Source organism: Neurospora crassa, linkage group VII (genome assembly GCF_000182925.2).
Source record: "Neurospora crassa OR74A linkage group VII, whole genome shotgun sequence".
Classification (NCBI taxonomy): Eukaryota; Fungi; Ascomycota; class Sordariomycetes; order Sordariales; family Sordariaceae; genus Neurospora; species Neurospora crassa.
The window spans coordinates 1832952-1857663 of NC_026507.1; the positions used below are offsets into that span (position 1 = coordinate 1832952).

The 24712-nt window shown below is 50.1% G+C and overlaps 5 protein-coding genes across 6 annotated transcripts; 2 read left to right on the plus strand and 3 right to left on the minus strand.

The window, feature by feature from the left end:
* Positions 1–9002: 9002 nt before the first annotated feature.
* On the plus strand, positions 9003–11761 carry NCU10715. Of its 2 annotated transcripts, none has more exons than XM_011397011.1 (5): positions 9003–9223; positions 9305–9645; positions 9846–10092; positions 10147–10797; positions 10875–11761. In XM_011397011.1, the coding sequence occupies exons 2-5, from the start codon at positions 9518–9520 to the stop codon at positions 11262–11264; spliced, it is 1416 nt and encodes a 471-aa protein (XP_011395313.1). In that variant the 5' UTR covers positions 9003–9223; positions 9305–9517; the 3' UTR covers positions 11265–11761. The 2 variants fall into 2 exon arrangements, with proteins under 2 accessions (XP_011395313.1, XP_011395314.1); XM_011397012.1 differs by having other exon boundaries at positions 9003–9219.
* A 118-nt stretch (positions 11762–11879) lies between these two features.
* Positions 11880–14926, minus strand: NCU06091 (vacuolar protein sorting-associated protein 74). The gene is made up of 4 exons (XM_954460.2): positions 13927–14926; positions 13469–13715; positions 12909–13369; positions 11880–12777 (listed from the first exon to the last, which is right to left on the minus strand). Exons 1-4 carry the CDS (start codon positions 14176–14178, stop codon positions 12688–12690), a joined length of 1050 nt encoding a protein of 349 aa, XP_959553.1. The 5' UTR covers positions 14179–14926; the 3' UTR covers positions 11880–12687.
* A 350-nt stretch (positions 14927–15276) lies between these two features.
* NCU06090 (hypothetical protein) lies at positions 15277–17795 on the minus strand. The gene is made up of 3 exons (XM_954459.2): positions 17537–17795; positions 17331–17414; positions 15277–17220 (listed from the first exon to the last, which is right to left on the minus strand). The coding sequence occupies exons 1-3, from the start codon at positions 17555–17557 to the stop codon at positions 15730–15732; spliced, it is 1596 nt and encodes a 531-aa protein (XP_959552.1). The 5' UTR covers positions 17558–17795; the 3' UTR covers positions 15277–15729.
* Positions 17796–18105: 310 nt separating this feature from the next.
* Positions 18106–21417, minus strand: NCU06089 (exonuclease). Its single transcript, XM_954458.2, has 2 exons — positions 20628–21417; positions 18106–20556 (listed from the first exon to the last, which is right to left on the minus strand). The coding sequence occupies exons 1-2, from the start codon at positions 20786–20788 to the stop codon at positions 18441–18443; spliced, it is 2277 nt and encodes a 758-aa protein (XP_959551.1). The 5' UTR covers positions 20789–21417; the 3' UTR covers positions 18106–18440.
* Positions 21418–22340: 923 nt separating this feature from the next.
* On the plus strand, positions 22341–24712 carry NCU06088 (hypothetical protein). Its single transcript, XM_954457.2, has 3 exons — positions 22341–22748; positions 22808–22941; positions 23001–24712. The coding sequence occupies exons 1-3, from the start codon at positions 22489–22491 to the stop codon at positions 23144–23146; spliced, it is 540 nt and encodes a 179-aa protein (XP_959550.1). The 5' UTR covers positions 22341–22488; the 3' UTR covers positions 23147–24712.

Below are 24712 nucleotides of genomic sequence, written 5' to 3' on the forward strand. Positions count from 1 at the left end.
GTCTTATATTCGATAAGACTTTTTCTATTAATATATTATATATTAAAGTAGATAGAATATATTACTACTAAGCCTTCGATATTATTAGACGATGTGATTAGTAGTTAGTTCCTAGCTAGTTATTGCTACTACGAGGTTCCGAACGGACTCCTCTAATAATTAACTAGGTTCGTTGAATAGGTCTCGAACTAGGTAATGTTAGTGAGGATTTTAATAATAATGCTAATAACGGCCGGCCGCCCCGGGGTAGAGGCTACAGTAGACTTCGTAATATATTTCGTAGTAGATTGTTATTACGAGTTCGCGGAGCTAATATCCTTTCATTTGCACTTATTTCTAGTGGAAGATATTGTAGTAAACTACCGGGTAGTAGAGTTAGTAGTATAGTTCTTTCTAGAAGAGTTAGATTAACGGTTAGATTAAGAGTTAGTTTAGTAAAGCCTCGTAGTAGACCTTATAAATTTAATAGATTACTATAATTAAAAGGAGGATAGATTGGTAAGAGTAGGGTGGATTGGTAAAAGTAGTTATTATTATAATAGATAAATATAATAATAAATACCTTCAAGTACACTTTCTATATTAATAGCCGTTATATATTATTAAAGTCTTTATAATTTTCAATCTCCCTCTCTTTCTTTTTTATTATTTTTATTAATTATTATTTATTAATTATATTAATTATCTTCGAAGACAATAATTTTAAATTCGAGTAGCGCTTTAATAATATATTGAAAGAAGAAGAGGAGCGTTGTAATTTACTTATTTTTAAATGCTAATGTACTACTACTAGAGGTTGGGTTAATATTAAAATAGTATTGCTAAGTAAAGATAAACTTCTTTATAAGAAGAAAATTACTACTATTAAACTTTATCTCCCTATCTAACTAAAATAGTATATTACTTTTATTATTAGCTGTAACTTATATTATTTTAATTCGGGGTTTAGGTAATTGAATTTTACTACCGGTTTAGATATATATTAAAAAAAAAAGAAAAAAAAATAAAAAAAAGAAAGGAGTTCAACTCGATTTATTCCGCGTACCCTAATTAAATGCCTTATAGTTACTCTTTTTAGAGTAACTATTAATAATATTAAGAAATAGTACGTTTTACGGCGGTCTTATATTTCCTATTCCCTAGAATAGCCCTACATAGTAATATTAGAAATTTATAATAAATAAGATTGGAAGATGAGGAGGATTTGAGAGAGGTTAGTAATATAATAATTGAGTGTTTAAAGAAGAAATAAAATATAAATAGGGAGTTGAACGTATAAGTTCTCTAAATTTATATTAATAGTAATTGCGGGCGTCCCCTTAACTACTATACTACGGGTATCCCTATAGTACCCCCAATAGGGCTAGTAATAGTAAAGTAGTTGGAAGTAGACTATATTGTTTGATTGGAGCGTTCTAGAGATTGTTTATTAATTTATAAGTAAAATAATAGAAAGATTTGTGGAAGGGGTTAGATTTGGTGATGTTTTGGTTGGTGTTGTGCCCCTGAGTGCGAATTCGAGTTGTTAAGAGCCTTCCCGTGCTTCCCGTTTTGGCGTTGGCGCTAAAAAAAATTGGCGGCGATTAATTGGGTGTATCCAATTTCTCTTCTTTTTTTTATTCTAATTCAACTTTCAACTTCTATTCTTTTCTGTATTCTAATCTAGCTTTTTACGTACTAGGGACATTAGGGTTAGGGTTAGCTAGGGTTAAGGTTAGTAGTTAGGATTAAGGTTAGCAGTTAGGGTTAAGGTTAGCTTTAGGGGTTAAGGGGCCGGTAAGAAGCCTCCGCTTGTAAATAGTTCTCTTGCTTTACTAGGAGGTTAGGGTTAGGGTTAGTAGCCGGGGGTGCAGGGGGCCGGCGAGGTCCCTGCAAAAAAAAATATTATTTGATATTAAAAAGAATAAAATATTAAAAGTATTATTTAATACTTTAAATTAGTAAGAAAATATTATTTAATTTAAATATTTAAAATCTTTTATTACTTTAAAGTAGGGTATATCTATGGGCGTTTCACTGTCTTCGTTGGCCACATCAGGCTCCGGCCAAGGAACGACTATTTTAAACTCGGGACTCACGTCCGAGGCAGAAAAATAGAATATCTCGCGACACTGAGGGCGTTGGCAGATGCTTCGTTGCAGCCGGACTTGGTCGGCTAATTCTCCCATTCGTCTTCTGCGGAAGGCGTCATGGTGTCTTACGAGCATCTCCTTACTTTCCGTTGCCTTCGATTCCTACTGCTGTTCTTCGCCGCCCCATGGTGCCCTCCAATATGTGTTCAACGGTTACCGATTTTACCTCTTTAATCTCAAGGCTGAAACTGTGGTTTTGTACCTACGTCAAGGTCTTTCAATGTTTGGAGAATGATCAACACGCGCATCACATCATATAATTCCCCTGGTGTAGTTGACAACTAGGTAAATATTTATCTTCGCTGCCGATAACACATCCGTCCCAATAATCACGTGTCACGATGCGTACTGACTTGCAGAAGCTATTATACATTACACACGTGCATGAAGCTGCGTATGTACATATACACTATACCTGCACGCTACATAGTGTAATTATCCACTCCATTGTGACTTTACTCGGCTCGTTCGTCCTTCGAGCAAAAAGCCAAGGAGCCGGGTCCTCTCTATTTTTAGTGCCAAGCAGGAAGGGCGGTGGTGATCGGCAAACGGAATACTATGGTAGAGGACGGAGCAGATCTGATTTTTTTTTCTTTCCCTCGTTGCTTGTGATGTCTCTCTATCGCTGAGTGGTTGGTCGGCTCGGCAACATCCTCCTATCACAAGTAAAACAAAAGAAAGAAAAAAAGAGAAAAAAGCTTTCCCATCTTGAGACTGCAAACTTTCCCATTCGATCTTTCCCCGATATGGAACTTTCTCCACTTTGCCATTGCTGTTCTTAGTGATACATATGTACCTAGGTATCTGTGTGTAAGAATTACAGTACATGTTCGCAGCACGGCAACATGGAATTGAATATACCTACAACGAACTTCCGGTTGACAGTTCCTTCGTTAACGGACATGGACATATACCGTATTACTCGATATCGGGCTTCAGGAAGGCGCTTTGTACGCAGGCATAAGGAGGGTTAAAGGTGTAAAGAAGCAGCAAGAAGCATGTACATAGTTGACTGACACATTTAACCCTGCTTATACCTGCGCAAACTGTGCCTTCCCGAACCTCAGTTTCGAAACTATACGGTAGTAGGTATATAATAAACGCAGAACTAGAGGTAGTTCTACTACGCAGTAGACGGGGCATGCGTCTAGCCACGCCTTCTCATTCTCCCCCCGCGAGAAGATCAACTGTAATGAGCCTTGATGATCACAAGCTCATCACTTCTCTTTGACCGAACTCCGATAAGCTCAGATACTCTTTCCACATCGTCCACATAACAGGCAACATAGTACCTATACTGCAGGAAGTCGAGAACATCACAAATAGGTAAGGTACTCAGTGGCAAGTCAAACACCGGCCAGTACCTAGGTATCACAGTCACTTTGCAGGTGTCAGAAGGCAAATGTGTTTCAACTGGACCCTTTAAGCCTGACAGGATCATCTTGGATTTCAGGGCATTTCTAGGTACGGTAGCTGTCTAATTTGTCCGATGTCGAGTGACTATTCCGTCAAACGAGCCGCTTTCACCAAAAGGACTTCTTCTCGTAGACATGATGGGGGCTATGTTGCTGCTTGAAGGATAGGTATCACAAGGTCTGCAATGTGTCTGTCCATGCACCTTATGCTATTGCTGGAGTCTTCGCTTTCATTCCTCTTCCGACTATTTACCGCGCCGCGTGGACGACGTCGTACAAGTTCGTCGCATGGACTCTTCACGAGTGGCGAGTTTGTCGTTGCAGAGGGATACATTGAGAACAGATCGGGGGTGACTTGAGAAATCTGAAAGGGAGTGTGGGTTAAGAAGTAAGATGCGCTGGGTCATGCCGTTGGGAATCTTCATAAACTCCCTCTGGCGATGATGGTTTGTCATCTCTCGATCAACGTCTACCTGCTGCTTTTGCAGGATCATCGCCATAAGATTTTGCCTGTTGACGCCGTCATTCTGTGTGCCTGTTTGCCGCCTGCTCACTCTACCTTCTGACTCTACCTTCTTGTCACATGTCCTTGGGTAGGTAGCTTCGGATGCCGGACAATGGGAATTGTTACAGCCCGTCAGAGATCTCGTGGACGCTTGAAGGACGCGAATCTAGAGCGGTTGAGATGCTGCTCTCATAAACGTCAAGTCCAGACCAAAATGTCTACCGTGTACCTAAACTCGTATATGCCAGGCGGTGGGTAAAGGCCATTGACTTGCACATAATGCACCCAAGAGAATAGACCAACATAACATATGAGTTATTCAACCACGCAGCTCTTGATGTATGAGTTTGACAGTCATGACAATCCGCTGTGGGTATAGGCGCTCCTAAATGTGAAGGCTCAACACCATACGACGTTCGAGTACGCGAGGTCCTGCGCTTGAGATCACATTGAATGCAATATGCTCTTTGCTGCTTTCTCTCCCTTTGTCTGCCTGGATTTTACAACTCGGAAAAGGGTTCGAAAACAATTATGAATGCAAAATCATTGCGATTGCATGCGTATAACAGATCTATGTTCATACCTCTACATATGTAGAGGTAGGAATAGACTCCGCTTTGTTCAGCGTTCCTATGAAATTTCGGAGTCCTGTAACTCATCAACTCTACCTAGTCTAGGTAGGTAACGCCCTTTGCAACATTAACTATATTCCATGTGATCCTACCTCTGCGAATGTTTCTCGTAAAATCATCATCCAAAGTTGGTCATGGAAGTTCACCTTCTCAGTTCCGTACATAGTAGGTACAGCACCCATGCATGTGCCTTGCAGTTGAGTGTGGAAAAGTCGTAGGTACCACTACCGTAGAAACTCGAGAAATTGGCAATAGCCAATCTCCTCTTTCAGCGCCGGGCAGGGCATAACGCGGCGCTCTCTAAGCCAGCATATGTAAGTATATGTATCTGTCCAGTTAGTAAAATCTCGAGGACGTTACCTACCACCATAACTTACATGCGTTACAAGACACAATATCGGACTTGCCCTGTACAGATACGCCTCCTGCTCGGCGCTGAAAGAGGAGATTAGCTTTTGCCAATTTCTCGAGTTTCTACGGTATGCTCTTGATGCCCCATCAAACGCATGCAAAGACACTATGACTAACAAGATGGGCCTCGCGAGCCCACATTGCTTTCACTTTCAGTACATAAGGTAACTATGCAGCTGCGAGTTTGACAAGAGGCGTGGGGATATAATATATGCCGGCCATGTAGACGGGCATGTATCTATCAAGGTGTCTGTCTTCATTCTGCCTGCACCCGCCACTGCTGGACTGGGCTTCCCCATTAATGGTAGAAGGTCTTCCCTGATATTGACCGCAACCGTATCCCTATCAACACTTAACCGCGCGTCTTCCAGAGCCAACAGACGGGAACATGTAGGCAAGCTGTAGAGTACCTCTGTGTTCCAATCAACAGTGCTTGATACGTTAGGAACCTGAGGGATTTTGAAGAGACTCGAGCAGTCTGCAAGATTGGATCTGCCTTACATCTGCGTAGGAAAGGAAGGTGTCTAATTCCGCACACTTGTACCAAAGAGACTCTCGGATTTTGCCACAATCGTCGTATTGAGCGCCGGGCAGGGCGTGTACGAGCGCTCTATCAGCCAGCATATGCCAGCAGATGTGTCTAACCAGTTAGTGAAAACTTGAGAACGTTGCCCTCCACTCTAACTTGGTGCCCTTTCACGTACAGACACGGGTTTGTCCTGTACAAATCTGCCCCTCCACCCGGCGCTCGTAGAGGGAGGAGATTCGGGGGCAAGTTTCACGAGTCTCCACGATACGCCCGAGTTTGCATAGTCGTCTAGCCCAGAAAACCGATATGGAGCTATTGACGTTGACTGCGACTCAACACTCCCCTGGCAGTCGGCAGATTACCTACTTCTAGGCTGCTACGTCATGTATAAATGTTGAGCAAGCGTCAGACTTGGGATGGATCAGCTATCACATGTCAGAAATCTGATTTTAAAGAACATCAGATAAGCTAGGTATCAAATGTCGCGGGACGCTGTTACAGGCGCAGCGCTTAAGCTCGATGATCGAGAATCCTTTTTTAGCGACATCACATCCCGCAATGACTCCGAGAGGTCGGAACTCGGGGTCAGGCAGAGCTTGGCAGGCAAACTGTACCTAGGCTCAACGAATGGAAAGGGCCAGAACGCCGATGAGGTGTTTTGCGGTTGATTGCGTATCGGGAGAGGTTCGTGCAGTCTGCAATGCTTCAATATGTTTGCTCGAACACGGCAGAAGAATCAGCTAGATCCCGAGTCCCAGGTTTTCCCCGAGACATGGCCGTAGTGTAGTTTGGCGGAAGGGGGCTATTTCCGATACATTGGTACCTTTTGTCACATGCTGGCAGGGTCGGCGTTGTTTCTCGTGACTTTCCTGAACGTCCTGGGTGACGGGGACGCTGAGGGCAGCGGTCTTTCCCAACTTCTCCCAAACATCAGCCACCAGGGAAGGGAGAGTCCACACCCAGAATCCAACCTTGTGTACTTGACTCCCAAACCATATCCTCGTAGGGCGCACAGACCAGCCTTGGGCTGTGTGTTTTCAGCGTGGTAAGGAAAAGGGCAGACCTTACTCGACTTCGTAAAGCGGTCGAGACTTTCGGTGATCGGAGCTGTGAACTGATATCTTGACGTGGTGAAAAGGGAGGATAGGTTTGAAAGCCATGGCTGTTGTCGAAGCTCTGCAAGCGAAGAACAATTTCTCTTCCCGGTGCCAATAGACCTTTAGAGTGCCCTTGTTTTGCCCTTGTTCTCCTCCAACAAAGGCCCCTCGTTAACAAACTGTATAGCAAGTCGCCAAACCAACTTCAACTTCCAATGTCGCATATTGATGTTGACACAACTCGGCGTCGAAGGCTGTACGGTGCCCTCATTTCCGCGAAGCGACGGAAGGCCCGGCTTCATCTCGGGCTCCGGCGTGCCGAACCGAAACATCAGGTCGGATATTATATCCTCTGCGTCCTTTCACCGCGAGTACTCGGCTGGCAGACAGTTATGTTCAGTAACAGGCCTTACCGGGCTGAGTGTCCAGCCCAACGTTCAAAGGTTTGTCTGCGGGATGGGATGTTCAAACTATGCCTGTTGTACTCTTTGGGTACTTTGTCGTTGTCCCCTTTACTTTCCTTTTGTGAACGGTAACATGAGCGGGAGCGTCTTGTCCGTTGTTTTGTCTCTTTCTGGATTCACCGTCGACGAGACTGAAACCGCATGTGGTGCAGGCCGCCTGGGTATCTAGGTACCTTCAGGTAGTTATCTCCATCCTTGACCGTAGCTTCCCGTACCTACCTGTTCCAAGTTAAGTTGTTCTTGGAGACTTTCCAGCGTGGTTGCTCCTTCCGTATTCTCTACTCCTTCTGTCTGCCCCGTGCTTTTTGCTCCTCTTTCGTTCCTTCCATTCCATCACCTCTTGTCATTTTGTGGGTTTCTCCCCCTTCTGGCCCTGCTCTGCTTTTTCTCTTCGCTGTGCTGCTTTTGTGCTGCTTTCTTCCATGTTAACAGTCTTAGTACACCCTTAGACGATTTCCCCCTCATTGCTTTGGGCCTCCTTTGCCTGGTCTGGCATGGCCTTGCTTGCCTGTAAGGAAAAACATCAGCCTTTTCGTTTGTGACGCTTTTACCAAGGCAATTGCTGACAAGGATCATTTGCGAGACGAGCTCCGAGCCGAAAGCGAATGGTAAGATGGCGACGGTTGTTTTTGCGTGTTTGAGGATGGAGTGATTGGTAATCTTGATGAGGTCATGGAGAGCTTATGGTGAATTGGTGGTCTAAGCCAATGACCAGAAGGCTAGATGTGAAACGGGAGGATATATTTGTAGGAGAGTGGGAGTGAGAGACAAGTTGTTACGACACTCATGGAGCATCACCAGAGAAAGTACTCGGACTGTCTCATTGTGAGCATGTGAGTGGACACTTGCTCTCATTGTAAGTTCTGGAGTTCAGAGCAAGCTGTTTGCTGTTGGGTTCCTTCGTGAGACCTGTGAGATCATGGATGCCAAATGGGACGAAGAGGCTAGGTATGTGTGAAGGTAAGGTTGTTCGCTGACACTCATAGTTGCCAGAGGACGTTTGCGAATACTCTTTTCGTGATGGCACGTAAGAGTCGAGTTCAACCCGGAACGAACATATATACGTTCGACACCCTCAGATCACTAACAAACCAACTTTGTTCTTCTTGAGTTTCCGCAATCAATCATCAAGAATATGTAGACAAGGTTGGCTAACCAGTATCAATACAGAAAGCAAGTGCTGTTCCAACACAGTAGCACTACGAGATACCTCACGGATGATCCGCGTATGCACGTGCTCAATACCAGCAGTTTCAATGAGGAAGAAGTTCAGTTCGGATGTAATTGACCTTGTGACGAACATGGCCACCCAACAAATGGACATCTGCCACTAATCAGCCTCGAGTCTAACTCGTGACAAATTGATTGGCCGGTCAAGGATTGATGCAAACTGGAATTGGCAAGTGTGGTCCAGCGTAACAAGAGTGCTGAGTTTGGACGCTTTCATATGAAGGACGTCGTCACTATATACCTACCACCTCCTTTTCGCTGCCTCACCGTCCGCGAAGATAGATAGGGGTACAGAAAGGCGATAATAGACGGTGAAGAGAAGCAGTAAAGATATTCCACAAACCCAACAAAAATCATTGGACGGGTATAAGTGCTTGTTGACCGCTCCACGCTTATCCCATTGAAGCCGAGCGTCTTTCTCTGGCATCGGTGCTTGACCCCTGCGAGACGAGACCAGGAGAGACAAAGTGCCGTCGAGGCTCTGGAAAAGCAGCGGGTCCACACCCCTGTCTTATCGCTTATCAGTGACAGCGCAGGACGTCAGCGCATTGGCCGACGTGCTGTCCGCCCCCATCGCCGCCCGCCCCTAAAGTCAGTCAGGCCAACCGAAGACCATTGGATCCCATCCAGCCAGACAGTGAATCACCAAGGCGCCGCGGTCGAGGTGCTCGTATTGGATCTTTTTTTTGTCATGATTCTGTTGTTGCTGCACCGCTAAAACTCCCAAGCACGCCGGTGGCGGAACCTGAGGCGACTCCTGAATCCCAACAACTTCAGTTATCATATACGGCCGACAGCAGAGAGGTAGGTGCGTGTCTCTCCTGTGTCTTCGAGCGCATCTGGGTCTATTACCGGTAGCTGACCTCCCGCCTCTTGTTTCCATCAAAAGCACCAGCGACTTTCTCATCGATTGCCAATCACCTCTTCCAAACCTCTTCGCGACGACACAAGAGACTCAAACCGAAGGCTCCTTGTTGCCCATTCTTCCCACCCGCTCCATCGAACGAGACTAGTCCGGTGGCGGACCTCAAGACGAAGCCCGATTTGCTTGTCACCAATCATCGACCAGCGGAGGAAGACTTTGATTGGGAAAGACTTCGAGATGTTTTCCGCATTCACGGGCAGGTCGCCAGCTCCCGCTGCCGTACCCGCAGATGGTAGTGCTCCTGCGGCCGAGGAGCATCCGAGCGATGGAAACAAGTTGTCGACCTTTCTCTCCATTCTAAGGAAGTGAGTAGCCATCAGACGCGCGCATGGGGAAAGCAAGCTTCGCGCCCAAAGGTTGAAGAGCGCCTGCTCGCCATCATGTGAAAGACTTGCGCATGCGCAAGCCCAACACCGGCGATGCTGGTGTTATTGCCCAAAGCGGTGTCTTGGCGTCTTTCGGTACGACGATACAGTTGCTAACCCCATATGTCCCCATCACCTAGATTCATTGGTGTCGCCGATCTCGCCTCTGTACGCTTCTCTCTCCCTTCGCAGCTTCTCGAGCCAACACCCAACCTCGAATACTGGAACTATCTCGATGCGCCGAACGCCTTTGTTGCGATTGGCACCGCAGACGAACCGGTCGATCGTATGCTGGAGGTGCTGCGGTTCTGGTTCACCAAGGATCTGAAATATGCAAAGGGGAAGCCTTGCAAGCCATATAACTCTTGCTTGGGGGAGTTCTTCAGGGTAAGTTTTCAACCATGGATCAGAGGGCGGCAAAAAGCTGACTGATTGGCCTAGTGTAACTGGGAAACAGATGATGATGCCCCAAGGATCAACACCAAGGCTGCAGAGGACACCATCAGCCGGCCCTCGAGCGTCAAATCCGGCAGCTCCCGCGCCGCATCTACAGTATCCGTGCCCGCCACGAACCCGAAGCCGTCGAAACCCGTCAGGATCTCCTACCTGACCGAGCAAACGTCTCACCACCCTCCTGTCAGCGCGTTCTATATCGACTGCCCAGAGAAGGGCCTGCACGCCAAGGGTTTCGACCAGATCACAGCCAAGTTCACCGGCACCTCGATCAAGGTGATGCCCGGCGAGCACAATCTTGGCATTTTCATCACGCTGGAGAAGAGGAACCACGAGACATACCAGTTGACACATCCTCCTGCCCACCTTGGAGGTATCCTCCGTGGTGCGCTAAGCGTCACGGTCGGCGATATGGCCTATATTACCTGCCCGGAAACGAAGCTCAAGGCGATTCTCCGCTACTACGACGACGGTTGGCTGGGCCGGACCACGAACAAGGTTGAGGGCATCATCTTCAAGTACGACCCTGAAAACGACGACAAAATGCAGATCAAGGATGTACCGCAGGAGGACATTCTGGTGCGTCTCGGTGGTCCTTGGAAGGAGAAGGTGGTCTTTACTGTTGGTCCCAAGCCTTTGGTAAGTTTCGTCATGATGTTCACCTCCCCCAATCCCATCCCACCCGTACTAATACCACCTTTTCCCCTCTTCCATAGGAATCCCACCCTCCTGATCAACAAACAACCATAATCGATATCGCCCCCCTTTCCGTGGCCCCCAAGGTCCTCCCGCCCACCGAGCAGCAACTTCCCAACGAGTCCCTCACCTTGTGGGGTAAAGTGACAGAGGCGATTCTTGCCAAGCAATTTTCTCGCGCCACGACGCTGAAGCAGGAGCTCGAGGAGGCCCAAAGAGAAAAGGCTCGCGAGCGCGAACAGAAGGGAGAAAGCTGGCAGCCCGTCTTTTTCGTGACGGCGACCGATAAGGCCGGTAAACCGGCGCTGACGGAGAAGGGACGGGAGGTGCTCAAGAGGGCGCAGGCGGGGGATTGGAGTTTGGATGGGATTTTTGAGAAGGATGCAAAGGCTGCGGACGCTGCCAAGTAAGTGTAAAGCGATAGTAGATGTTCGCACTTGGCGCGGCTTAGAGAGGAAGAGAGACTTGGTCTCTCTAGGATGCATGGTCCAGAATGGGATGTGTGTGTGTGTGTGTGTGTGTATGCTAGGAAAGAGGGAGTGAGGGGGCTGTATGATTGGCTATGTGGAGTTGTTCTTATAGCAAGAGGGCAGGATATACTTGTATAGAAGGGGACGACGGCGTCGATGCATAGGAAGCAGCTGTTGCTGGGATTCTCATTTTTTTTTTCATCAGTCTCGCTTTGCTTTTCGGTTTTCCTTTTCTTGGTACAGGGGATGGATGGATGGAACGGGTTTTGGGAGTTCGCACTATAATTTACTTTTAAACAGGAACAACAGGATCGGTCTCGGTTGAGCTGGAAATGCCTCAAAGAGGAGGCTCGTAAATCACCCACCCTACGGCCTAGACGAGATCTACAGGTCGTCATGACATTATAAATATATATATATGTGTGTGTGTACGTGTGTATGGAGTGGGTTGTCGCTGTTTTCGATATGTGAGGTGATGAGCTTAATCGTGGAGTGAAACTGTATTATAGCTAGATGACAGCATGGATTTAAAGTCAGGGTACACATGTGGCTAAACGACTGAACAAAGCATATGCCTTTTTTTTCGTACCCATCACTGAAAATTTAGCTATTTTGGTTGCCATGGGGTTACCGCCACCGTCTTTCTCTAACCTAATCCTGTTCATATTCCATTACTTCCATGATAAAGTAAGAGGTGTAGTAGACGTACAGAAAACGTGCAGCATCAATCAATGTGTGAGACCACTACACTACGCTTTCGCCCCGGTCGACGCACTCATCCCTTCATTGTCATATTTTTCTTTTTTCCGTTCTTTTTTGATTTTCGCATCTTCGCTTCGCCTCATTGTCCATCGGTATCTGCCCACCTATCCACACCAATCCTCTCATATCCTCCAAGTAAAACCCAAGCCTCTTACCATCTCCAACCCGTCCTCCTCCTATTCGACCTCGAAGAGAGTAGTAAGTGGGAGACCAAAAGAGGGAAATTAAAAAAAATGTTCATCATCATACCTACCCTACCATACAAGGAGACGAGGTGAAGATATTAAGTAAAATAGTAGGCCCTTCTGCGCGGTTGCTTCGCTGGTGTGATAGAGTGAATCAGGTAAAATGCGCTGCGTCCTCCGTGTTGTTGGATCAGGAAGGCCGGCCTTGACTGACCCCTTGCCCGCTCGCTCGCTCGAAGACCCAGCGCCCACCCACCACCCCTTGTTCGTAGTGTAATCGTGAAAAGGCTTCCTTCCCCCGACTTTCACTCACTCAGCACAACACATCATCATCATTCTCGCTTTTCGGGGTGTCTCCCACGCTTGTCCTCAATGGCTGGGCTGTTTGCTTTCTCACAATTCCCGCCGTGCGCCATTTAGAGCAGGGAGTCAAGGCGAGTGAATACGCTCAAGCAAGCCGCCACGACTTCGAGCTGGAGTTCCTTGTCCTTTGCTTTGTTGACCTCCTGTTTGTTTGGTGAGCATATGTTAACTAAAATTCTCGCTTGAACAGTCCGCTCGGTTTTTTTTTTTGGAGGGGTTCTTTTTTCTCCCTCTTCCAACAGAACCTCTTGGATAAGAAATCATACAAACGTACCTCATTAATAACTTGCGGCAAGTTCGCCCCCACACCACCATTCCCACCAGGCAACGGCCTCGCCGCAAACGGCCACTGGCTGTACTGCAGCAACAGCTCGTCCGCCATGGAAAAGGCGTTTTCCCTCGCCTCGTGGCCGAGGGTACTCAGCGCGTTCTCGAGCACGTTGGCTGCGTGCGCCGCGCACACCATGGCGATTGTCCGCACGTACCGGAACTCGAGGTCCTCGGGCAGGTACTGGGTCGGGGTGAGCACGACGGTGCGCTGCGTCAGCACGTTGCGCACACGCCGTCGGATGTCCTCCTTGGCGGCGCCCTCGACGACGGGGTGTGTGGCCATGTCGAACAGTAGGAAATTGCGCTTTTCCGTGCGCAGGATGCCCTTGTCGACCAGACCCTTTGCGAGCCGCTCGCGGACTTGTTTCAGTTGGTAGCCGATTTTCATGAGGTTCCAGGTTTCGCCTGTGGTATTAACAGGTCATGTCAGCACGTTTGCTTCCGCTTGGGTGTGCACGATAGACATGGGGGGAATGGAGATGGGGCAGTGACGCAAACACGTACCGCTCATCAAGTCAATCCAGGAGCTGACGCTCATCTTCTCGCTCGTCTTCATCATCTTCAGGGCCTCGTCCAGCAACACCTCGCCCGTTAGAGTGTCGTCAATGACTTCGATGATTCGGTCCGCCAGGGGGAAGCGCCGCCGGGAAGAGTCTTTTTGCATACTGATGCGGCCGCGGAAGGCCAGCTCGAGAACAATGCATCCACGAAGAGCATAGGAGATGTTGTCGTTCCAGAACGAAAGGTAGCCCTGATGGGGGTTGTCTTGTTAGCCATGTCGTCTCTCGTCGTGCCCAGGTTCCGAATTCCGAATCATGAAAACAGTCCAAGGAGCAGCACGTGGCGAACGTCAATATCGAGTCCAGCCATAGTCAGAAGATAGCCCTTTGGTAGGCCCCTACAACATACAAAGGGATAGTGTAGCGAGCGAGACTGAGAGAAAGAGAGACGTGGAGACAAACCTCGCGATCCTTGATGCCAAGCAATAAGACCTCCTCCATCAGCGTTAGCTTGGGTTGCTTGCTCCTCTCTGCGCTCTCGCTCAGGTCGCGGGGATCGAAGGCAATCCTGTGTCCGTTCTCGCCCGTCTCGTAGCTCGTGTCGGGCCCAACGTCCCTCGTGTCGGAAGCGCCGCCGCCGCCGCCGCCGCCGCCGACGTCGCTGCTGCCTCCTCCCGCGCCCCTGCGCCGGGTCAAGCCTGATGTTGATGCCATCTTCTTCTTCTTCTTCGTTTTTTTTTTCTTTATCGGGGACTGTTTCTGATGTGATGATTGGGCGGCACGAAGCGAATGTGGTCGGCCGAGTTTGGGCGTATGTGCACTGGTATTATTTCCCCGTGTTTTCGCGGACAGGGGGAATTGAAATAATTTCGGTTTCGCGGTAACACGTGGGGATTAGGATTGCGGATTGGGGATTCGGTAGGCCTGGGTGTAGCCTGTGTTTCAGAGGAAAGGGTAAGGCCGACTAGTAGAGGTAGTAGCCTGGTCGATCAATTGTCCCGAACGTGGAGGTCCGTCCTTCGTTGTCGTCGTCGTCTGGGGGGTGGTGGGAAGCCGCTCTTCGGCGCGGCTCTTGATGATGCGAGTGTTTGTCGTTTCGCTAGTCTGTTGGTGTTCTCTTGGCTACCTCTAGCAGGACCGACGGGGGGGGGGATGGTTAGGTTTGGTTGAGGCTGAGTGGTGGACTCGGGTATGTAGAGGTACGTAGGTAACGGGTCGGTGCTCGACGGGTCCCTCTTTTGGTTGGCACAGGCAGCGCGCAGCAGTGCCGGACGCTGTTTTGTGCAGCGGTCAAAGAAAGAGAAAGTCCAGAGGTGGGATCCCGTCCTGGTCCGCGCGGCGGATGGAGTCTAATCGGGTCAAGAGCCAATCTCAGGGTCCAGTTCACCTGCGGCGCAAAGGGGTTCTAAGTATCAAACCTTAAACTTGGGTGCAGTTGGAGATGGCTAGGTTATGTGTTTCCTGTATATTCTGAATGGCCACGTTTTGAAACGGCTGTTTCTTTGTTCAATGCTACCGAGGGATGAAGTCATTAACCCCTTCCAAGCTTCCCTTGTGGAACGGAACACGGGTTGCTCCGATCATGATAAAATCGTGTAGCATCACCTAGAATTATGTCGGCTTCCAGGCGCCGTGTTAGTGCTTTGATTGCGAATAAAGTAGAGTCCGACCACCCAGCACTAACAGCACCTCATTTCACAGCTGGAATTTAACGCCTACACCGGAGAGCGCCTCGGTATCAGACAAGCAAGAAAGGGAAGCTATGCGTCTCACATCACCAATTCAAGTCACCGGACAAAAAAAGAGAAAAGACTCGGTGAGCTGATAATCACTTTTTAACTCCCTGAAGATGCTGCCTCGCTGAAGAAGAAGGGGGACCTCCAGCCCCTACCTCCTCCCTTCGCCACCACTACTAAAAGCTAGCTAAGTATAAAAGAACAAAAGACAAGGCTTGCCCAGCCTCGTACCATGTTAACCGCTTGTCGTGATCTGGTCCAGTTGTGATATGTACGTGTGATATAATCTCTTTTTCCATTCCGACCGTGCAAAGAAAAAAGAAACGAAAAACCATGAGGAAAAAAAACAAACGCCAAAAACACCACCTGTTACCCCCTTCCAGCAAGAAATATGTACGTAGCGACAAGGCAGAAGAATGGGAAAAGGATATGCCAGCCTCCCGAGCATCTGCCGCTATGCAGCAGCAGTGGTATCAACATCTCTCTCCAAAAAGACAAAACACCCCTTGCTGAACACCTTATCCGACGCTTATTTCTTCTTACCACCGAATCCGCCCTCGAATCCAGGCCTGCTCTTACCCTTGGAAGCACCTTTTCCTCCACCCTTACCGCCCTTGCCGCTCTTGACCTTGATGCCCATCTTGCGGGCCTTCTTCTCGTCCTGCTTCTTCTTGATGTTCTCCTCGCGCTTCTTTGACCTATCGTACTGGGCCTTGGCGACGCCCTCCTTGCGCTCTCTCCACTCATTGGCGCTCTTGCTCTTTGCCTTCTCCTTGCGCTTGACAGCCTTCTTGAGCAGGTGCTCGTCGTCGTGAACCTTCTCGCCCTCGGCACGCTTGCGAGCAGCGAGCCACGTCTCCTTCTCAAGGACTTCCTTGCGCTTATCTTCAGGCAAGGCCTCGAGGCGCTTCTTCTGCGCCTCAAGCTTGGCAAGCTTGGACTTGGCGTCCGTGGGGCCCTTCTTCTTGGTTCCGTCGGACTTGACAAAGGCGGCGTCACGAGAAAGCTGAACACCATCAGAGAAGGCGAGACGTCCGAAAGCAAAGTTGGTTTCAACATCGTCCTTGGGGCTGAGCATGCTTAGGGGAGAGTTGCGCGAGCTGGCAATAGCCTCTGACCGCTTCCGATCCTCCTCCTCCTTCTGCTTCTGTCTCTGCTCGCGCTTGTGGGCCTTGCGCTTGGCCTCCTTCTCGCGGCGCATCTCGATGAGTTCCTGCCTAGTGCGAATGGGCTTACCCTCGTCGTCCTTCTCAACCTTGCGAGCGGCACGGAGTTGCTCAATCTTGGCGGCGAGACGCTCGCGGAGAACCGTGGTATCGGCGGGAAGCTTGAACTTGGGCTTATCCGATGGGGGAACGGCGGAAGAGATCGAGGTGTTGGCGCTGGCAGGCTCGGCGGAACCGGCCTTGTCGCGACTGTCGAAAACAGAAGATTGAGCGGATTCCTGGGACTCGCCCTCATCCTCCTTTGTTACGAGACCAGACACATCAATGGGAGCCATATCGTCGTTCTCGTCGTCCTCGTTAGCTTCGGTAGAAGGCTTGGCTTCTTCGGCGGTGTCGTCCTTCTTTTCCGTCTTTCCACCCTTGCCTAGTTTCGCCTCGAGCTTGGCCTTCTTCTTCTCCTGCTTGGCCAGCTTTGCGAGACGCTTGGCCTCCTTTTCTTGCTCCTTCTTGCTCAAGGGCTTCTCAGCGGGGACGGCCTCCTCCTCCACCACCTCCTCCTCCTCCTCGGAAAGCTTCTGCTTTTTAGGCGCAGACTCTTCTGTCTCGGCGTCGTCTTTGACGACCCTCTTCTTCAGTCCTTCAAGAGGCTTCTCCTTCTCAACACCAGGGATTTCGACGTCGATGTCGCTGTCTTCAGTGCTGCTCTCCTCCATTTCCTGGAGCTTGCGCTTGTTGCGGGCGCGCTCCTCCATGACCTCCTTGGCGTTGCGGTTGAGTTCACTGTCGGGATCGAGCTTCCCCCGCTTAGCAGCTTTTGCCTGCTCCTTGGTTTGCTTCTTCTTCTTCCACTGATCCTGTTGGCGGGGTTACTTGGGATCAGCGACGCGATCGAAGGCATTTTGACACCAACATCAATGGTTGAGTTTATGATGAAGAGCTAAGTCAACGGGTGGGGGTAACGTACACTATTGTCCTCGCCGTAGTACATCTTGGCTGGGATCAGCGACAGTAGACCGTCAAAGGCCTGAGCGTGAGAACGCAGGCGCTCCTGTTCGCAATCGCAAGACGGCATGGTCAGCGTCGAACTCTAGCCATCCCAGTTTGGCCACAACTACCAGCCCATGGGTATCACCGTATCGGTGGTGTGCATTCCAGCGCCGGTCTGCTTACCTGCAAATCGGTATCCGCCATCTTTGCACACGCTGGTTTTCGCTTGTACGAGTCGACCTGGTTGATTGCCAGTCGCTAAAATAGAGAGACCTAGGTGATTGAGGCGACAAAGAAAGTCGAATCCGGGATTTCGCTGTGATGGGGTTGTGAGTGATGTCGAGCGGGCGGAATAATGGTCGAGGTAGTATGTCGAGGTATCGAAACGAAACCCAGATGGAAAAATTGAGACAGTGGAGGGCGGGTCGGCTGTGGTCGAGCGACTGTTTCCCGTCTCGATGAATTTTTGTTCGCCAGTGGATTACAGTGAAATTTTAGTGGATTGTTCCCAGCAGTGTGGAGCCCCCCAGCACCTTGCCCCACACTTTCACGCTTGGGGTTCTGGCATTCTGCCAAAGGCGGTGAACTGCCCTGGCACCTACTCATCGATCTTATCGCGGTTAGAGGGATACTTGCCTATTCTAGCACGCTCCCGTCTACCTCGTGTATAGTATACCTATAGGATTTATGTTTGGATCTGATGGTGACATGTCTCCTGACAGTGTCTTGACAGGTGCAACAGTGTTCCTTCATCATGGTTACCATTGTTTGTTTATTTCCTACTAAAGTGATATAGCTACCTTCTGGACAAAGGCCATCAATGAATGGCCCATCAGGGCAATGTTATCGCATAACAGGCAATAGAAGTTCTCCTCATTTACTTCAGCCTGCTCTTTCCATGATTGCCTTCTTTGCCTGATAATACTCCTGACCCATGATCTTTCCTCGTTTCCTTACAACAGACCATAGTACAATTCAAGCCCACCCATTTTCCAGGCGGGGTTTCTTCCTTACCGATACGCCGAGAGCTATGCACACCACATATCTGGCTTCTCCTAATACACTCCAGAGAGCACGAGTTGGGGGCTCACGAATACAGGTACTGCGCCAAGTTAAGTCGCGGACGAGTGGCTGCCGTGCCCAATTCGGTTTCTCCATCACTCTCAGGAATAATCTGATCCTCGCTCCCCTGAAGCGACATGTTCAGGGCTCTAACTTCAGCAAAGTCGGCCAACGGCAACGGAATGGCGGCGGGATCCACCTGGACGGAGCCGAGAGCCTCGCTCGGCTTGCTTGATTTACGTGCGCGGAGGCTGCTAGGAGGCGTGGCGCGGGGTGTAACTTGCTTCAATGCCCGGGCTCCCATGCGTTGCAACGGAGTCAACATGGGCGAGCTTGGATTCAACGATGATCTACGCACCGCAGCAGATCTCTCTTGGGTTGAGGAAGGTGTAGGCAGACCATTGACAAGGCGAGCACCGGGTTTACCTGGTTGATACGAGAATTGCCGGAGCCGAGGGCCCAGCGGCGTCTGGGATTTCACACTTTTCTTGGTGATGGCCTCTTGCGATGATGAGCCAGGAACTTCCACTTCGTCCTCGGCATCGCTGCTGGCATCAATGGTGGTACTCCTTGGCATCGCAGGAAGAGATGGCTCTTCCAAATCTTCCTGTTCCTTCTCCTGAGACACTGGTTCAGAGGACGGTGACTCCTCGACAAACTGAACCTTTCCGCTCCGACGACGAGCCTTTGACGAACTCCATACAGCATCCGGAACGCTCCGAAAAGCTTCCTCGATAGAGTCATCCGACATGATGAAAGACTCCGACTTCCTGGCTGCCGCCTTCTTCGCCTTGGTCTGAGGGAAGAACTTACTTTTTTCGGGGTTAGCAGTGACGGCATCTTCCGACACTGCGTCTTCACACAGTCGCGCTTTCTTTGGCGGTCTTGTGGAGATCGCAGGGTCGGTGTCCGTGAATACCTCGAATGCTGCTCCTGTTGTCTGTCGTCGCGATGTGAGGCTCGATGTGTCGTCAAATGAAGCCAGAAGCTTCGAAATGGGCTCACTCTTGCGCCGGCTGTTTTGAGCCGTGTAGCGCCGAGCAGGGGCTGCCGATGTTCCCACATCCTCCACATAAGGCCTCGGCAATGGAAACACGATAGGGCGAGGTTCAGCGGTTGCCTCCTGTTCACCATTATCAGGCTCAACGTTAAAACAATTGGGGTCCATCTCTCCGAGAGGAATCCGGCGGTCCTTGAAATATTGGTCGATAGGCTTCCCCATTTTCTTGCCTTCGCCGAAAGCGGAAGTGAAGACCTGGCTGATCCTTCTCTTGCTGGGAGAGGTTGCTGTGACAATGATTGGCTCCTTGGTGATCGGGTTGACATCGCCAACAGCGATGGCGCGAGCCAGCTTGGCATCTATGGGTGCGCCAATGTACGGCATATCGTCAACGTTAATCGACTTGTCGGGTTCTGTCAAGCACACCACCGCTTGCTTCTCTGGGCAAAACACGCGTTGGTAGATGAAAGTCAGTTCAGCCTGCTTGAACCGTGCCAGATAGTCGGCGGGGACTCGGATTTTGCCGTCGAACTGAAGCTTCTTGACAATGCGCTCAGGCGTCTTGAGCTTTCGAATCATGCGGTATGCTGTCCTGAGACCCATGCTGGGAAGGCTGTCGAGGTAGTCACAGCCGCTGAAGATGGCCATCTGGCGGAACTCGGCATCCGACCATCCCGTCAAGGAGATCTCACGGACGGCACAAAACTGGCTGCGGTTGATTTCGATACATTGTCCGTACTGATCCATCTTGGTCAATAGGCGCTTGGCTCCAAAAACCAGCAAATCAGAATCCTCCGAGACAATGCCGCTGATGATGCCCCGACGCTCGAGGTAGATCAACTGTGCATCTGCTTCGTACGGCGCGACGACATATGGAACATTGGCCTTTTTCAGCTCGTCGATCAGATGGCGGGCCATTTCTGGTGTGATGTCGATGGCCTTTTGGAGTTCGATGTGGGCTTGTGATGGTTTGCCAGCCTTGAGGAGTTCTAGGCCCGTCTTCCGGCTCGCCTCTCGTCTGCTCTCGCGATCCAGTTCCGTCTTGGCCTTGCTTGGAAGGTAGTCGCCGTCGAAGACAACATAGGGCGTCACCCCAAAATGCTTGAACATTTTGACGCGGTGCATCGCATAGTCAACATATCTTTTTTTTTTTACGGTGTTACAATTAGCCTTGGGGTCAGACAGTCCATGGTAGCCTCGGTTGGAACCTACTTGCGGGTTGGCTTGCCTTGAGCCAAGTCAATGGCGCAAGCGATAGCACCTCGATGAAGCCATCCATAGCCATCGATGCCCAGAGTTTCGCCCGCGTACTTCCTGAGTTCGGCAGGGCGGTGAATGGATTTTAGCAGGGGGAGAAGACCGTTGATGCCCATCTTTGCTCCAGTGACGGAAAACGCGCCACAGGCGCCTGACAAGCGCGGTAGGTTGCAGCAACCGACAAGTTGAACAAAGGCTCACACGACTGACGAGGCCATGGAACTTGTGTTCCCTGTCGAGTGGTGGCAACTGCGGTGAGATATCGGGGGCCGAATAAGATAGGTGATGATGCGGAGGCTACGTATGTAAGAATTGGCGTGGTTCCTGCAGTCGAGGATGCGTGTATACTGTTTCCGTACTGTAGTAGTATGCTGTGCGTTGATGCGGGTGGTTGCAAACGATGTGCCAACCCACTGTTTTGTCGATGTTTTTGTCTTGTTTTGTTTTGGTTTGTTGTGGAGTGAGAGTAATGGACAGCCCAAGCGAGCGATGCCCTGGCGTCGTCCCGATACCACCTCTATGATTGAATGGTTGAAAGGCGTGCAGTTCTCACCAAGCCACTGGAGGATTGGCGAGTTTGGAGGCCGGAAATGCAACGACCTCGTTTCCTAGGTAGAGGTAGGTATGAGGCGAGGGAGGAAGGTGAGCTCGAGGGGGTTGCTGCACACCACGGAAGAGGAAAGGTGAAGTTGCCCTCAAGGGAAGTGTGAACTCAAGCCACTGGAAATCTCGGGCGGGGGACGACCTGCCTGCCTGACAACTGACAAGGGCTGCTGCGGTCCCGTCTCGATAGGTAGGCGATACCCGACCTCTACCTCTAGTCTAGGGCCGGTGAAGGGCAGGCAGGCACTGCAAAAATTGGTGGTGAAATGGCCGGGCAGGCACTTTTGCCGCAGTCCACCAGACCCCCAAAAACCAAAGGTTCCAGTTGCCAGTGCAAAGAATGGGAGAATGGAGCCGATCCACGCCTTCCCGCCCCCGTAAAACGACCCAAAATCGCCTGGGGTGGCAGGTTTCCAGAAAATGGAAGGGAAGCGCGTACCGCGTCGTTGCCCCCGCGACCAGACTGTGCCAGGCGACATGCCTGTCAATCGCTGATCCATCCGATCCATGCGGGGCATTCAGGGGCATCCAAGCAATGCCGGCTTTGTTTGTGCACAAAACAATGAGGTGGGGAGGCGTCGTCCACCTAGGGATTTACCCTCACTCTACAGTAGGTAATGTCTTGATGGTATGTATCCCATGTGCTTCTGATCACTCAAAAATCTGGAATTGGACTGTGTGAATGGCAACAATTCTACACACCATTTGATGAGACTTCAATGCAAGTCAATGGGGGTATTTCACCGTGTAAACATGTCACTTTCCAGATCAGAGAGACGGTTCCTACTGCGCGAGTATGTAGAGGTACCTCCGAGTAGGCTCGTTACACTATAATGGTAGCTCCTTACCTACTGGAGGTCCTAGTTGAACTAACAGCTCGACCACAGAGCTCGTCGCCAAGACATGGAACGCAGTGCTATTCTCCAATCAAACCCCATCCAAGCTGCAACCACTTAAACAGTTACCAGCCCTGACAGCGTCTAACGTTAGGTACCTGTACAAGTAAACCTTATCGGTAGGCTAAGTCTTGATACCCCACTGTCCCCAGTTCGCTGGCCGCTTATCGAAAAATTCCATCCCAACCGCCAAAGGGCAAGTCCCGTACGTGCAATTCACCTGTTGAAATACGTACCTTGGTCTTCACCAACCAACACAACAAGTACAACCATCTCATTCATCTCCCAAAATTACTGATCTACACCTACTCTTCATCATGCCCAAGACTCTCGAAAAAGCACGCAAGGCCATTGCGAAGAAGAGGGGCGGTGCCATTGAAGCCCTCCACGCCAAGAGTCGTGATTCCCGCCGTCTTCACAAGGCCCAGGTTCGCGATGATCGTCTCGAGAAGATGTCCGAGGCCAGGCGCAAGAGGGACCAGCCTTTGATCACCCGTATCGCCTTCTTCCAAGAGGCTACTCGTGAAAATGAGAACAAGCCGCTCGAGCTCTCCGCCATCCAAAAGAAAATTGCCGAGTGAGTGTGAACTGCGACTGTGCCAATATTGGTGGGACCATCTCTAACCATCCACCCAGATTCTGCCATCAACATGATGAGGAATATCACGAAATGAAAAGGGCTCGCCGTCAGGGCAGGCCGCCCAGCGCCAGGGAGGATCTTTTGAGGATGAAGATGGAGGCGCTTCACAAGGAAGAGCGTGATGGTTTCTGTAAGTCCTTTTCCCATTGTTTCTCTTCGTGGGACAGCTTGTCGCTGACCAATTTACAGACCTTCCCGACCTTACCAATGAAAAGACCACCGAGATGTTGGATCGGTGGGATGGCAACTGGGCCTTTCTCACCAACCTCACATGGGTCAAAATCCAGTCCTCAGGAAGATCCGCGCCTGCCAGCTTCCCTCCACAGACCAACTGAGAGCACATCGCCCCTTCTTTGTTTCTGACCTAAACACGGAGATATCCAGGATCAGCGAGGCAGCTGGGCCTCAACAAACATTAATGATACCCCTTTCCAGCCCTTCAGTTCCAGTCCCAGTTCCCCTTGAACGACAGCCGGCTACTCCACCCGTTTCCTCCGTTGCTTGTCACCCTGGTTAGATGCCATGCATCGTGCTGCAAAATAAGACAGCGTTTCACCTTTGCCAAACCGCCAACCTGCAGCCTTAAGTTTTGGCCGTGTCCACTAATGATACTGAAAGGCGGGCAAGACAGACATTTATTCATCCCTCACGAGCCTCATAAAATCAATCTGTCACAAGCCACTTTATCCTTCCTACCTGACCCTGGTCCCGCAACCCGTACCTTGCTTGCTTACTACACCTCAACAAAAGCGGCTGCTGCCGTGACCCCCGGGTTCGATTATCGCTGTGCATACAAATTGCAGTTCCACCTCGTCCAAGCACCAGGCACCAGGCACCAAACCGCTCTCGGGCCCGAACCGAATGAAAGAGGGCTGAAGGGAGAAGATTCGAGAAGGAGGTGGGTGGAGTGAGGGCAACGTGTTAAGGACGCCATTTCATGGCTGGGTCCAGTTACCGACAGCCTGTCCCAGCCGGCCAGTTCAAACTCCCCGTCAGCTCGGACAGTTCACCAGTTAAGGATAGAGAAGAGGGTTCATGGGAACCGGGAAAGAGAAAAGAAAACATGTTTCAGAGCAGCCGACGGCTGTGCCCTGGAAAGGCTTGCTTACAGGGCTGCAGGTCTCCTACCATAAGACCACGTGTGAGAGACATACCGGTAACAAAAAGAGAGAAGAGGTAGAAGTGTGGAAATTGAAGAGATGCATTGCTTCTGGAACCCGTCATGAGTCCTGCATATAGAAAGAAGGACAAAAAAAGCCCACTTTACACAAAATGTTTTACTACTCCCACAACGGCAACGCCCGATTCGACGATTACTTGCCTCCTTATCCCGGATCTTATTTTTAATCGTTTTCAAGGTGATCGACAGCAACCCGAGTCGTTCAAATGCTTCTTGATTCAACACCTTCGCTCGGGAGAAGCTGCCAGTTGATGTTGTACAACTTACGTGCTCCTCGTGGGCATAACGCAGCCGACAACGCCAAGGTAGACCCTATTTTCCCCTGATTCCTCAACTCCCCCCCTCCACACCCAAGTTGTTGCGGGCGGAAACAGTCAGACTCACCGATATGTACCTGAAAAGCAGGTAGCCGTGGGCGGTTTGGCCTTTTCCCCCCTCCTTGACTGTCCTTTGGCTGTCCTTCGCTGCCCCCTGGCTTTACCGGTATTCCATATGTCCTGCAAGTTGCCATGGACCGGGTTCGGGGCCGGTCTCTCCGGAGTTCGGAGAGTTCTGCCTAGGGTGCTCCTGGGAAATTTGCTGGACTCGGAGCGGCTTTGGTGTTCTGCTTCCCTATAGGGTGGGATATGATGGCAATGAGGGTCGAAATTTGATACTTGGCTGTGGTTTCAAGTTTACTTCCAAGATCAAAAACATTTGGGCATCTTCTTTGTTTTTTTTT